This window comes from Lepus europaeus, chromosome 1 (genome assembly GCF_033115175.1).
Source record: "Lepus europaeus isolate LE1 chromosome 1, mLepTim1.pri, whole genome shotgun sequence".
Taxonomy (NCBI): Eukaryota; Metazoa; Chordata; class Mammalia; order Lagomorpha; family Leporidae; genus Lepus; species Lepus europaeus.
The window spans coordinates 159,200,116-159,212,895 of record NC_084827.1 but is presented as its reverse complement, the minus strand read 5'-3'; the positions used below and the strand labels follow the sequence as shown (position 1 = coordinate 159,212,895).

Here is a 12,780-nt window from a genome sequence, read left to right as displayed (position 1 = left end):
TGGAGGGCTCTGGTATATAGACCAGTCAGTGGATGAGCATATTTGAAGTTTAGAAAGTTCCTAAAGTGAGTATCTAAGAGTAATGGGAAACCACTGGAAGGATTTCAAGCAAGGGAATGATATGCTTCATTTTTGCTGTAGAACATTCAATCTGGCTGTTTGTAGAAGAGTGGCTGTGGGGATGAGAGCAGGGCAAGATATCACACAGGACTGTTTTTACAGTGACAGCAGAGGAATACCATGATCACCTGGTTTAAGGTAGTAGCAGAGGAGATGACAACAAGTAATGAGGGTTAGTATATATTTTTGAGTTACACCAACAGGACCTTCTAATAGATTATTATGATGACAGCAGTGTAGTAGATGGTGGTACCGTTTGCTGCTAAGTGAAGAAATCAGTGGTTCTGCATGTCATTTCTATGTCTGTAATACAAAAAATAGTGATGTTTGAGCAGGTAGTTGTGTGTGTAAATCAATTTGAGAGGAGAGGTACAAGCTAGAGATAGAATGGAAAGAATGACTATGCCTTAGAGACCCATGGTTTAGTAGAAAATACAGTTGTAAAAAATTGTCTACACATTGTGTTATGTTTACAAAACCAAGCCAACTTCAGGTAGGGATCAAGGAGAACTTCATGGAGAAGGTGTCAAAGATGTCTGACTCAAACGGAAAAAAATTTAGCAAGGTATCTAGTACAATGTCAGTGTTGATCAGCTCTGCCATTGCTTAATTCAGCAGTTAGTGATTGCACCAGAACCCAAATCTTTCTCTGTTTATACTTGGCCATCCTTCATTTGGTGGTTTTGTCTTCACTCATCTCCCCTCTGTGGTTAATGAATATTTGCCCCAAGTCCAGATGTAAAAATGGCCAGCCAAAAGAGAGGCAGGAAAGCCTTCCATAGAGGGCTTGGCGTGGACTTTTCCTGTGTCATTGATCAGACTGTTCACAGATTGGTTTTGATCACACCAGGGTGGAGATAGAGTGACTACCTGAACAGAATTAGGCTTCTGTGAGTGTGGAGGAAGTGAGGAGTGGACTTCATATGGATAACCAGCATTGTCCACTGCTGTCAGCTATACCAAGAGGGCCTACCAGTTTAAATCTCAGGAACAGCTGCTCAGCGATGAGGTGGCATAAAGAACCTTAGACATTTGAGAAACTGGAGTTTAGTGTGAGAGGAGTGTGTTAAAGAGGAATTCAGGGTGAAGAGCTTGGTGTGAATCAGACTGTGAAAGGCCTTAACTTTCCTGATAAAGAGTTTCTACGTCATGGGGCCCTTCAATGTGTTTGTAACTGCAGTGGGACTGTTGTAAGGGACAGCTGGGAGCGGGGTGAGCCTGAAGGCTGATTGAGAGGCTGCTATAAGAGTCCAGGTGAGAAATAGTGAGGACTGGAATTACAGCTGGTCTTAGCGAGGGCAGGATGGAGAAAAGAACAGGGGTTGGAGGCATGAGCAGAGGCAACAGGGAGGAGACTGACTGTATCTTAGTAACTGTTTAGGCAGGAGGAAGTAAAAGAAAGGAATGAGCTGAGGTCCAGTCTCATTCAGAGACTTCATGCCTACCAAGGGCAGTGAAGTACTGATTGATGGCATTAGTTATGATAAGGAGTTAGCCAACGGTAAGTAGAATTTCATGCACCAGCCAAAGGAGGTTAGAATTTCATGCAGTCCTAGGTGCTTTTATAGGTAAGTTACCCTTCGACTTAGAAAACCCTTTATCTCCTGCTTTAGACTTCAGCCTTATAAATGTGCCCCAAACTAAAAAAAAGCAAAAAGAAAAAGAAAAAAGAGAAAAATTAATAATGAGTTAGAAGAGAACCTTGAAGTCAGCAATTGAATTTCCTCATTTTACAAATGAGAAAAGTAGGCTGGCACCGTGGCTTAACAGGCTAATCCTCCGCCTTGCGGCGTCGGCACACCGGGTTCTAGTCCCGGTTGGGGTGGCGGATTCTATCCTGGTTGCCCCTCTTCCAGGCCAGCCCTCTGCTATGGCCCAAGAAGGCAGTGGAGGATGGCCCAGGTCCTTGGGCCCTGCACCCACAGGGGAGACCAGGAGAAGCACCTGGCTCCTGGCATTGGATCAGCGCGATGTGCCGGCCGCGGCAGCCATTGGAGGGTGAACCAATGGCAAAAAGGAAGACCTTTCTCTCTGTCTCTCTCTCTCACTGTCCACTCTGCCTGTCAAAAAGAAAAAATAAACAAAACAAATGAGAAAAGTAAGACCTAGAATGCCTGTGATTGCCCAGAGTTACTAACTAGCCATAATTTTTTAAAAGTGTATTACTTTCCAGTTAAATTTAAACACCTAAGAAGAATTGTGTGTTAATTACAGAGTTCAACCAATAGTACTAGAACAAAAAAATATACTAAAAGGGATATAGTATTAAATTGTACATCAACAGTCAGGACAAGGGCTGATCAAGTCACTGTTTCTCATAGTGTCCATTTTACTTCATCAGGTTTCCCCTTCGGTGCTCAGTTAGTTGTCACCGATCTGAAAAGTGATCGCTGTGAAATATAAGAGTGAGAATAAGAGAGGGAGGAGATGTACAATTTGGGACATGCTCAATCGGACTTGCCCCAAATGGTGGAGTTAGAAATGTGCCAGGGGGTTCCAGTACAATACCATCAAGGTTGCACATACCAATGCCATCTCACTAGTCCAAGTGATCAATTTCAGTTCACAATTGATCACACTGATAGGTCTAAGAGTCAAAGGGATCACACAAACAAGACTAGTGTCTACTAATACTAACTGATAGAATCAAAAAGGGAGAGAACGATCCAACATGGGAAACAGGATACACAGCAGACTCATAGAATGGCAGATGTCCTAAAGAGCACTCAGACCTCAGAATCAGCCCTTAAGGCATTCGGATCTGGCTGAAGAGCCCATGAGAGTATTGTAGGCATGGAAAACCAAGACACTCTGGCCAAAAAAAAAACAAGAAGAAGAAGAAGACCTAAATGAAAGATCTCTGTGAGTGAGATCCCAGTGGAAAGAATGGGGCCATCAAAGAAGGAGGTACCTTTCTCTGAAGGGAGGAGAGAACTTCCACTTTGACTATGACCCTGTCGGAATAAGATTGAAGTCAGTGAACTCAAAAGGCTTCCATAGCCTTGGCAACTCATGACTAGAGCCTAGGGAGATTACTGACGCCATAAACAAGAGTGTCAAATTGTTAAGTCAACAACAGGAGTCACTGTGTACTTACTCCTCATGTGGGATCTGTCCTTAATGTGTTGTCTAATGTGAAGTAATGCTATAACTAGTACTGAAACAGTATTTTACACTTCGTGTTTCTGTGTGGGTGCAAACTGATGAAATCTTTACTTAATATATACTAAATCGATCTTCTGTATATAAAGAGAATTGAAAATGAATCTTGATGTGAATGGAATGGGAGAGGGAGAGGGAGATGGGAGGGATGTGGGTAGGAGGGAAGTTATGGAGGGGGAAGCCATTGTAATCCATAAACTGTACTTTGGAAATTTATATTTACTAAATAAAAGGTTTTAAAAAAAGTGTATTACTTAGAACTCAGATTTCTTAGATCTCAGGTCAGTCTTCATTTAGTCCACCATTTTTATAATATAAATTGATGCTTATTTTATTCATTTGTTCTTGAACTCTCCTGGCAGAACATAACATGACTACATTGTTATTTGACCATGTTCCTTTTATGTAAAAGCTGGAGAAAGATTATTTTAAATGTGTCAAAAGTAGAGACATCTTTATTTTTTAAAAGAACCATCCATTTATTTGAAAGGAAGAGTTACAGAGAGTCAGAGGCAGAGAGAGCGAGAGAGATCTTCCATCTGCTGGTTCACTCCCCAAATGGCTGCAATGGCCAGAGCTGAGCCAGTCTGAAGCCAGGAGCTTCCCGTTGGTCTCCCATGCGGGCCCAGGGTCCCAGGCACTTGGGCCATCTTCCACTGCTTTCCCAGGCTATAGCAGAGAGCTGGATCGGAAGTTGAGCATCTGGGACTCAAATCCTGCACATATATAGGATCCTGGCTCTGCAGGCAGCGGCTTTAACTGCTGTGCCACAGTGCCGGCCCCGAGATATCTTTATGATATTAGAGTTTGAGGATGATAGTTCCCTTCCTCATCCCCTTCAGATCTGTCAGTGCTGCTTCACCCCTTCCTCTGCCCTCCAACTTGGCATCTGGCGTCATCTACATTTTATTTGTGATTTTGCTCTCAAATAGAATATAAACTCTGTGAGGTCAGGGACTGATTTCTTATTTACTGCAGTAGTCTTATCATTGAGAACAGTGTCTGGAAACCACAAGTGCACCAAAAATGTGTGTTGAGTGCATGAGTGAGCACTGGAGTGCCTTGCATGCCACGTGCTTGCCCTGGAAACAAGAACAAGTGTTTGGTAGCTGGAAGCTGAGTCTGGAATCCTCAATGCAATGACTTCTAAGCTCTTTGGAAGGGCTGCTTCAAAGAACTTCATATAGAGGGGAGGGTGGATGAGGCTTAATTCCTTCTACTTCGATTTTGAATTTTTTGTTTGTTTCAATTAAAGTTTATAGGCTATCAGAAAGTATTGCTTTAAATTTGAGAAGCAACCTCTAAAAGACTTTACAAGCTGCCTGCCATATTCATTTTGCAGTTTCTGTGCTTATCCCTTTTGAGCAGGATGTTTGTCCATTTATTCTTTCAGATTTTTTAAACTCTGTTTTTGATAAACTCATTAATGAAGAATCTAAAATTTTTACCTAAGAAGAAATACTGTGTTAAATTATTTTTTAAGAGTTTCTTTATGATTCTGAGACCTCTGCACATTCAAATCCAATCCCCAGGCCCCAGTCTGCCCTACCCCCTCAGACATGTGGCTTTGACAGCTGCTTCCTTTCTATTTTATTATGGCACTTCTTATCTGCGAGAAATTAGTGCCAGTTCCTTTTTTAATGCAAATTAAGAAACCATGATAGGAAAATGCTTGACCCATTTTGGTGCTTTCCTTGTAGAAATAGTATCATATGCTATCTTTAGAAATGATATCTTTTCACTCTTGGGTTTTGTGCAGAAAACTAAGGTAGTTGAGGTGTAGTTAAATAAATTGAGAAGAATGTGTTCTGTTTAGAGCTATTTTTGTATGGCACTTATTTATATAACTGGCAATAATTTTTAAAATAGTGTTTTTTAAATTATGTTATAGTGATTGAATAATCCATAAGATAGACTCAATTTATTTTCATATTATGAGAGTGTTTGGGTTTGATATGCTTATATCATTTCATGACTTAGTATCTAGGAAAGATCCATATACAGAAATATGCGTATAACATGGGCATGGGTATGTAGTGTACATAGCATGTCCAGAGAAACCTTTGCTACATGGACCGTAGAGGAAGAAGTGATTCTGATAGCAGAACTTTGAAGTTCTTTGAATACTATGGAAGTCTTTTAAAAAGTGTCTTGTATCACTTGCTTAATACATAGCAGACTCTAATATATTTTGAGTGAACAAATCACAATGATCATTCTGTTTATGGTTGTAGTCAGTGATCTCGATATAATAGATGTAGGTGTTAGACTGAATAAATTAAATTATCACTGTTCTGATATGTCCGTATGATATATCTGGTATGAATGTTTAAATGCCACCTCTGTCCTGCCTCGTTGTTAATCTATGCTCATGTGCATCCTTCCATTCTTTTCCTCATGTTCTTCAGAGGTTTTGAAAACCCAGATAGATGTCTAGTATATCTATGTACATATATACATGTGAAAGCACTATGTTCTGTGTTTAAAAACGACAGTGTTGTTTATACTTTTATCCTTTGATAAGGTAATGCTGATTTACTTTTTTTTTCTTTGCTGGAGTGTTGCTTGTCTTTTATTAGATAACTTTTGACTAACTTTCATTGTAATTCCATTTATTAAATTTCTGTTGACTGCTGTTGTAGTCACTATCTCATTGCTTCTTTGAATCTTTTCATGCCATCCATCGTCCATCCATGTCTTCCCTTTATTTCTATCCTTTTTTGTCTCTTGTAAGTTCCACGTCTAAATATTAAAGTAAAAATGTTCATCTTTGCTAGTCAGAGCACTTCTTTCCTTCTCATGAACTACTTGGACTTCTTAGTGTTTTTAAATCTGACCTCTGATTTTGAATTCTTCTGTCTGTTTTCATCTTGTCTTTGTTTTGAGAGGTTGCTATTTAGATGATTAAAAAGTTTGTTCTCTTAGTTTAGGATCAACATTGTTCTGGAAGCCTTGATGCTCCCTATTTTTCCAGATAATCTCAGTTTAAATCAAACAGGACAAGTGCGAATTTAACTATTGGAATAAGTTAGTGGAAGAGAGATAGAGAATTGATCATTTTAAATCAATATCTTGAGGTATTTGAGGGAAACAAAGAGCTCATTGGTGACAGAATGAAATTATAAGACCCTAGAGAGACTCAATTCCCATGAAGGAAACGACATGCCCTGGGTATGGAGAGCTATTCCAAGTAAAATTTTTTTGAGGGACAAATAGAAAAAAAATAATTATTCAAAATCATTGAACATCAGGTATTGAATGCAGATTCTGGGGGAACTATTGAGAATTAGCAGAAGACAAGAAATGAAATTCAAGTTTTTATCAAGTAAATATGTTTAATATCTTTCTCTAGTCTTCAAAGTATCTTTATTTTAAAGCACTTTCAAAAGTCCATATGTATTAACATATGTGATTATTTAGGCAGTGGGGCCAGGATTTGATAGCTGGTGCTGAGAGAAAACCCCTGATTGTGATTTGGCAGTTGTTACTAAGTGGGGCAGAGGGGAAAAATATGTTGTTAATACTGTGGCATCTCCATTTTCATTGACAGTTGAACACTGGGCATCGTAGGGATAGACCTCTTATACTTATAGGCAGTGGACTTTCTTCAGAACAACAGAAAATGCTCGATGAGCTTGCAGCAATTCTCAAAGCCAAAAAATGTACTGAGTTTGACAGTACAGGTAAGGCTTTTGAATTTTTTTTAGTAAAATATATTTTAAATAGGTAATAATTCCCTTTGATAATTTATACATGTTTTAACCATTGATATATGGCTATATACTTTGCATCTTGTAATAAATCTGAAACATTTTTACAGTAATAAACCACTTAATAGTCTTAATGTAGTTAGGAAATGTAAAATTTAAAGCCTTGCACATATTTTAAGAGCAAATTTATGAGTTTGCTAGTGACAAATAAATTGTGGTACTGTGTAATGTCATAATTCCTTAGTTGTAATTTGAAAATAAAAGAAAAATTTGATTTTACTAATGTGGCCTTGAGATACATGGTTTATGATCTGATTTTTCTTATAGATGGCACATTAGAAAATGATACTAAATAAGTCTTATACTTACTGCCTTTGAAGAAAATTCAGGTTCAAGTTTATAAACTATGTACTAACTGGTTATAAAAAGCCAGACTAATTAAAGAATTATTCTCCTTTTCCTATATTCTAGTAACTCATGTCATTGTTCCTGGTGGCACACTTCAAAGTACCCTGAAGTGTATGCTGGGAATTCTCAATGGATGCTGGATCCTAAAATTTGAATGTAAGTATTGGATTTGAATAGTTGCATTGTGAATTAACCAGATTTGTTTCATTTTTCATAGTGCGTTATTCTCTTTAATGAGGAACTTAGGCTAATTTTCCTTACCTTTGATAGTCACTGCATTTTGAAGAAGCATCTCATATCAGTGGTATCATATGGATGTTCTGAGTAAATTCCCACAACAGATCTATGAAATGAAAGTAGCTCATTGTTTTCCCTGTAAGACTGGAAAAATGCTACCTGTGAAACACACTTTTACTATCATAGCTAATTCAGTAGTTTTAAGAAACTGTTGGGAAATTCAGACTGCCTGATTTGTAGTGAGTACACTATTATCTCAACTCTGCTTGGAAATGTGTCCCTCTTCTCTTCTCGTAGGAAGTCAAACACTACCACCTTACAAACTTTCTTTTACCTTCCCTACTATTACTTGTTTGCTTTTCTTAACCTTGAGTTTGTTTAAATTTACAATAGAAAGAAAGTGCATATAGTGTTATTGTGTAAAGGTTAGTTTGTTGATATAATGCTATAGTTATAGGAAGTGTTAAAATTAGATACTGGTGGAAGGTTTTGTGGGACTTCTCTGCATTCTTTGCAATCTCTACTAACTATAATAATAAATAATTAAAAAGTTATAAATGAATAGTCAGTGTTTTTAATGAAACTTTTTTATTGAGAAGCAATGGTAGATTAAAATTCATTTTTAAAAACCCTGCTTTTATGGCTTTGTGCTTTGAAGGTTTAACAGTAGAACACTTGATCGATCAATATCTTAATTATGTAACTAATCTGCGGTTCGATGACTCAGTTATATTACAGTTTCTATTCAACAGTTGGTGTTCGTGTCCCTTTCCCTTCTGTTCTTGTGATGCTGGTTTCCACTGATGCCCTGTGCTCCAGCTAAGTGACCATGACTAACAGTGCCACTCCACCTGTTCACATCAATCTCTCTCATTAGTCCCTCCTGCAAAAAGTTTGAGAAGTTTGGTGAATAATTGAACTGATTGATCATTTACACTTGGGAGAAAAGTTTCTCTTCTTGTCTCTCATTTTTGAACTTTCTTTTCTCTTTCAAATCTATGGAACCTCAGTGTTCATAAAACTCATTTAAAATGCTTCCATGATTATGGATGCCTTTGTATTGAACCTGTGCCAGAGACTTTATGAATGCATAGAAAGAAATAGATTTTCATAGTAATAAGGTCTCAGTAATAAAGAAGCACGTGAAATTTTGAATGTTAAGACATTTACCACTTCATTTTGAGTCTTATTCTTATGAATATGTGAACTGGCATTTTATTACATATACAGTCCACATGATTCATTTCTATAAAAATCTACCTTCAAGAGATGTAAGCTTTGTCACTTTAATGGCTTGGGCATTTCATTTTTATAGAATCACTGATGGACCCAAGCTGATTTAATAGTGCGCTATTTGATGATTCTCACAGTAGTGAATAACACCCTCTAATATATATGATTATTTTAGGATAAAAGATGGATGGGGCCTCTTCTTGAAGTTCATATCCTCATATCTTGTAATATAGCACCCACAGAGAAATTAGTTCAAAGTTTGAGATAGGATTTTATATGGTTGCTGTATTTGTGCAAAGAAGTCAAGAACCCAGAAATACTATGTTTCTTAATATGTATGAATATTTCTTTCACATTTTCTGTATTACTCTCAGTACCGGGCATCTCAATTTGATTTTTCTTTTTAAAGATGTATTTATTTATTTGAAAGTCAGAGTTACACAGAGAGAGGAAGAGACAGAGACAGAGAGAGAGAGAGAGAGAGAAACAAAGAGAGAGATCTTCCATCTGCTGGTTTACTCCCTGGATGGCTGCAATGGCCACGGGACAGGAGCCAGCTTCTTCCAGGTCTTCCATGTGGGTGCAGGGGCCCAAGAGCTTAGGCCACCCTCTTCTGCTTTGCCAGGCATATTATCAGGGAGCTGGATCTGATGGAAAGCAACCAGGACTCAAACCAGCACCCATACTGAATGCTGGTATTGCAGGCAGCAACTTTACCTACTACACCACAATGCCAGCCCCCCTCAATTTGATTTTAAAAAGTGTTTCAGAGCTATTCAAAGCTTTCTGAAGACCATGTATGTGAAAGGAAGGTGGGATAGAACAAATCTTTGAAAACTAATTGTAAATATTTATAACATTAAAATTAGATCTTGTGTTAGGTCTATCCATTAGGTTATTGATGCACAAGATCTTTATGGGATTTAAAAACTTCAATAATAACTTTTTTGTGATTAACTATAAGTGAAATAGATGCAAGAGGAACTTTAATTCAAATTTTCTCTATAGATAATGGACCTATTTTACAAATGAAAAGAATTGAACAAAAGAATTTGGTTCCTTTGTATTCAGATTTAACTATTAAAAGTTCTTTTTAATGTCTACACATTCTTTTTTTAATATTTTTTATTTTAGAAATATATTAATTTATTTGAAAGGGAGAGTTTCAGAGAGGCCAAGGCAGAGAGAGAGAGAGAGAGAGAGAGAGATCTTCCATTCACTGGCTCACTCCCCAAATGGCTGAGAGAGAGAGAGAGAGATCTTCCATCCACTGGCTCATTCCCCAAATGGCTGAGAGAGAGAGAGAGAGAGATCTTCCATCCACTGGCTCACTCCCCAAATGGCTGCAACTGCCAGAGTGGGGCCAGTCTGAAGCCAGGAACCAGGAACTTCTTCCGGGTTCCCCCACGCTGATGTAGGAGCCCAAGGATTTGGGCCATCCTCCACTGCTTTTCCAGGCCATAGCAAAGAGCTGGATCAGAAGTGGAACAGCCAGGATTCAAACGGGCACCCTTATGGGTTGCCAGCACTATAGGTGTCAGCTTTACCCACTACACCACAGTGCCAGCCCCAACTATTACAAATTTTATATTGAAAAGTATTTTGTATTTCAAAAAATTGTTAAATTTCATCTACTGGAAAGTCAGCCAAGGATAGATATAGATAGAGAAAAAGAGAGATCTTCATCTGCTGATTCATTTCCCAAGTGTCGACAATAGCCAGGTCTAGGACAGATTGAAGCCTGGAAGCAAGAACTCCATTTGGGTCACCTGTGTCAGTGGAAGGGGCCCTAACATTTGAGCCATGATCTGTAGCCTCTCAGGATGCATTAGCAGGAAATTAGATCAGAAGTGGAGTAGTGGAGATTCAAACTGGCACACCTGTCAGAGATGCAGTCATGCCAAGCAGCTGCTTAACCTGCTGTGCCACAACATCTGGGCTGTTTTAATTGATTAGTATGTCTTATTTTCTTAGGTATTTTCAGTTATGTATGTAAAGTATCTTGCAATGCCAGTTTATGGGCTTAGCATGAATATTCTAACAGTCCTTCAATGAATACAGTTGAACCAGCCATTGTTTCTTGTCAAATTTATTTCACAGAACTATATTTATATTACATCTTACAGGAAGGAGAGAGCTATAGATACCTTCATGATCAAATTTGAGGTCGAGACTTTGTTTTTGATGAAAAATATTTGGAAATCCAGAGGGGCCGGTTCTGTGGCTCACTTGGTTAATCCTCTGCCTGCAGCACCAGCATCCCATATGGGTGCCAGGTTCTAGTCCTGGTTGCTCCTCTTTCAGTCCAGCTCTCTGCTGTGGCCCAGGAGGGGAGTGGAGGATGGCCCAAGTGTTGGAAAGGCCCCTGCACCTGCGTGGGAGACCAGGAAGAAGCACCTGGCTCCTGGTTTCAAATCGGCTCAGCGCCGGCCCGTAGCAGCCATTTGGGGAGTGAACCAACAGAAGGAAGACCTTTCTCTCTCTTTCTCACTGTCTATAACTCTGTCAGATAAATAAATAAATAAAAGGAAATACAGAATACAGAAGTTCTTGAAAAAGTTTATGAAAAATATATATTGTAGAAAACAGTGCTCAGATTTCAAAACAATTTCTGTAGCAAAATAAACTTCTTTTAATTATATATTTCTATAAACGTTTAAAGGACCTTTGTACAAAAATCTTATTAAAAAGCTTTTTATACCTAAGTTTTATCTAAGATAATTTTATCATAAACTTTTCTCAAAGAATTTAACTTGTTTCTCAATATGCATTAAGTAAAATAAATCAATTCAAGGTATCATCATATGAAGAAATATGTTTTCAACAAGTGTTGGTTTAAAAACTAGCCAAAATAATAATAGGTGTTTTAATATGAATTCATAAAATCTAATGCTCTGTGTCAGTATTTTCTGTGATACCCCAAATCTACATGTATATGATGGTATGAGTGGAATATTCTGTTATTTTACATTTATATTTTCAGCCTTCATTTCAATGTCTTTTCACTCTTTGCTGTGAAATTTTGTAAACTGGGCTTGTTTCTCTAGGGTTTTATTCACAACTCAATTTTTTAAAAACTACAATGGTTGTATAAGTTGTTTTTCCAGTTTTGTCAATGCGGTAGAATGTTTCCTATGGTGCTTTTCCTTTTATTTAAAATTCAATATTATCATAGTCTATGTTATTAAAAAAAAACCTAATATAAAACTTCTGCAAAAATACTTTTATATTGAGTGATTTTTTAATAGACACAGAAAAGAAATTCTGCAGTGTTTATTTTGCTTAGCTACTGCTAAATTTGAGTGGCATAAATTCCTAGTTTGGCTCTAACAACATATTTATTAGGGCTTCCAGTTTTGACATAGAGTGATGTTTGATTCTACGTTTTAATTTTTTAAAGAACATTTATTTGACTAAGAGTATAATCATTCTGTTTTTTAGTGCTGTTTCACTTACAAATAGCCTGTAGCTCTAGAAGAATAGCAGTTCTTCAAAATATAGATTTGTACTGTGTGCTAGCTTTTGAAAAGTGAGGAAATTCAATTGCCTTTTATGTAGGTAATCCTTCTTTGGACATTAACAGATCTCCACTTGGAAGCTTAATTCCATCTTAATCATATTCTCTAATTATTTGTGTATAACTATTTATTCAAAATTCTTTTTTCTTACCCTCAGTCGATTCCATGATCATTGTTTCCCATCTAGAGAACGATATAGTGAAGAAGTTTAATATAAAACCATGAGCATCATCAGGGTTCATAAAACTAAAATGACGACATATATCCATTGACGTATGTATTTTTTTGAAAGATTTATTTATTTGAAAGGTAGAGTTACAGAGAAAAAGGGGAAGACATAGAAAGATCTCATATCTACTGGTTTACTCCCCAAATAGCCACAGTGGCCAGGG

At 37.5% G+C, this 12,780-nt stretch overlaps 1 protein-coding gene across 1 annotated transcript in view; it reads left to right on the top strand.

The window, feature by feature from the left end:
- Positions 1-12,780, top strand: part of BARD1 (BRCA1 associated RING domain 1) — an 87,466-nt gene that overhangs the window by 58,370 nt on the left and 16,316 nt on the right. Inside the window, exons 8-9 of the mRNA XM_062191205.1 lie at positions 6,833-6,965; positions 7,464-7,556. Of these exons, the coding sequence (XP_062047189.1) occupies positions 6,833-6,965; positions 7,464-7,556 (226 nt within the window). The remainder of the gene's footprint in view (positions 1-6,832; positions 6,966-7,463; positions 7,557-12,780) is intronic.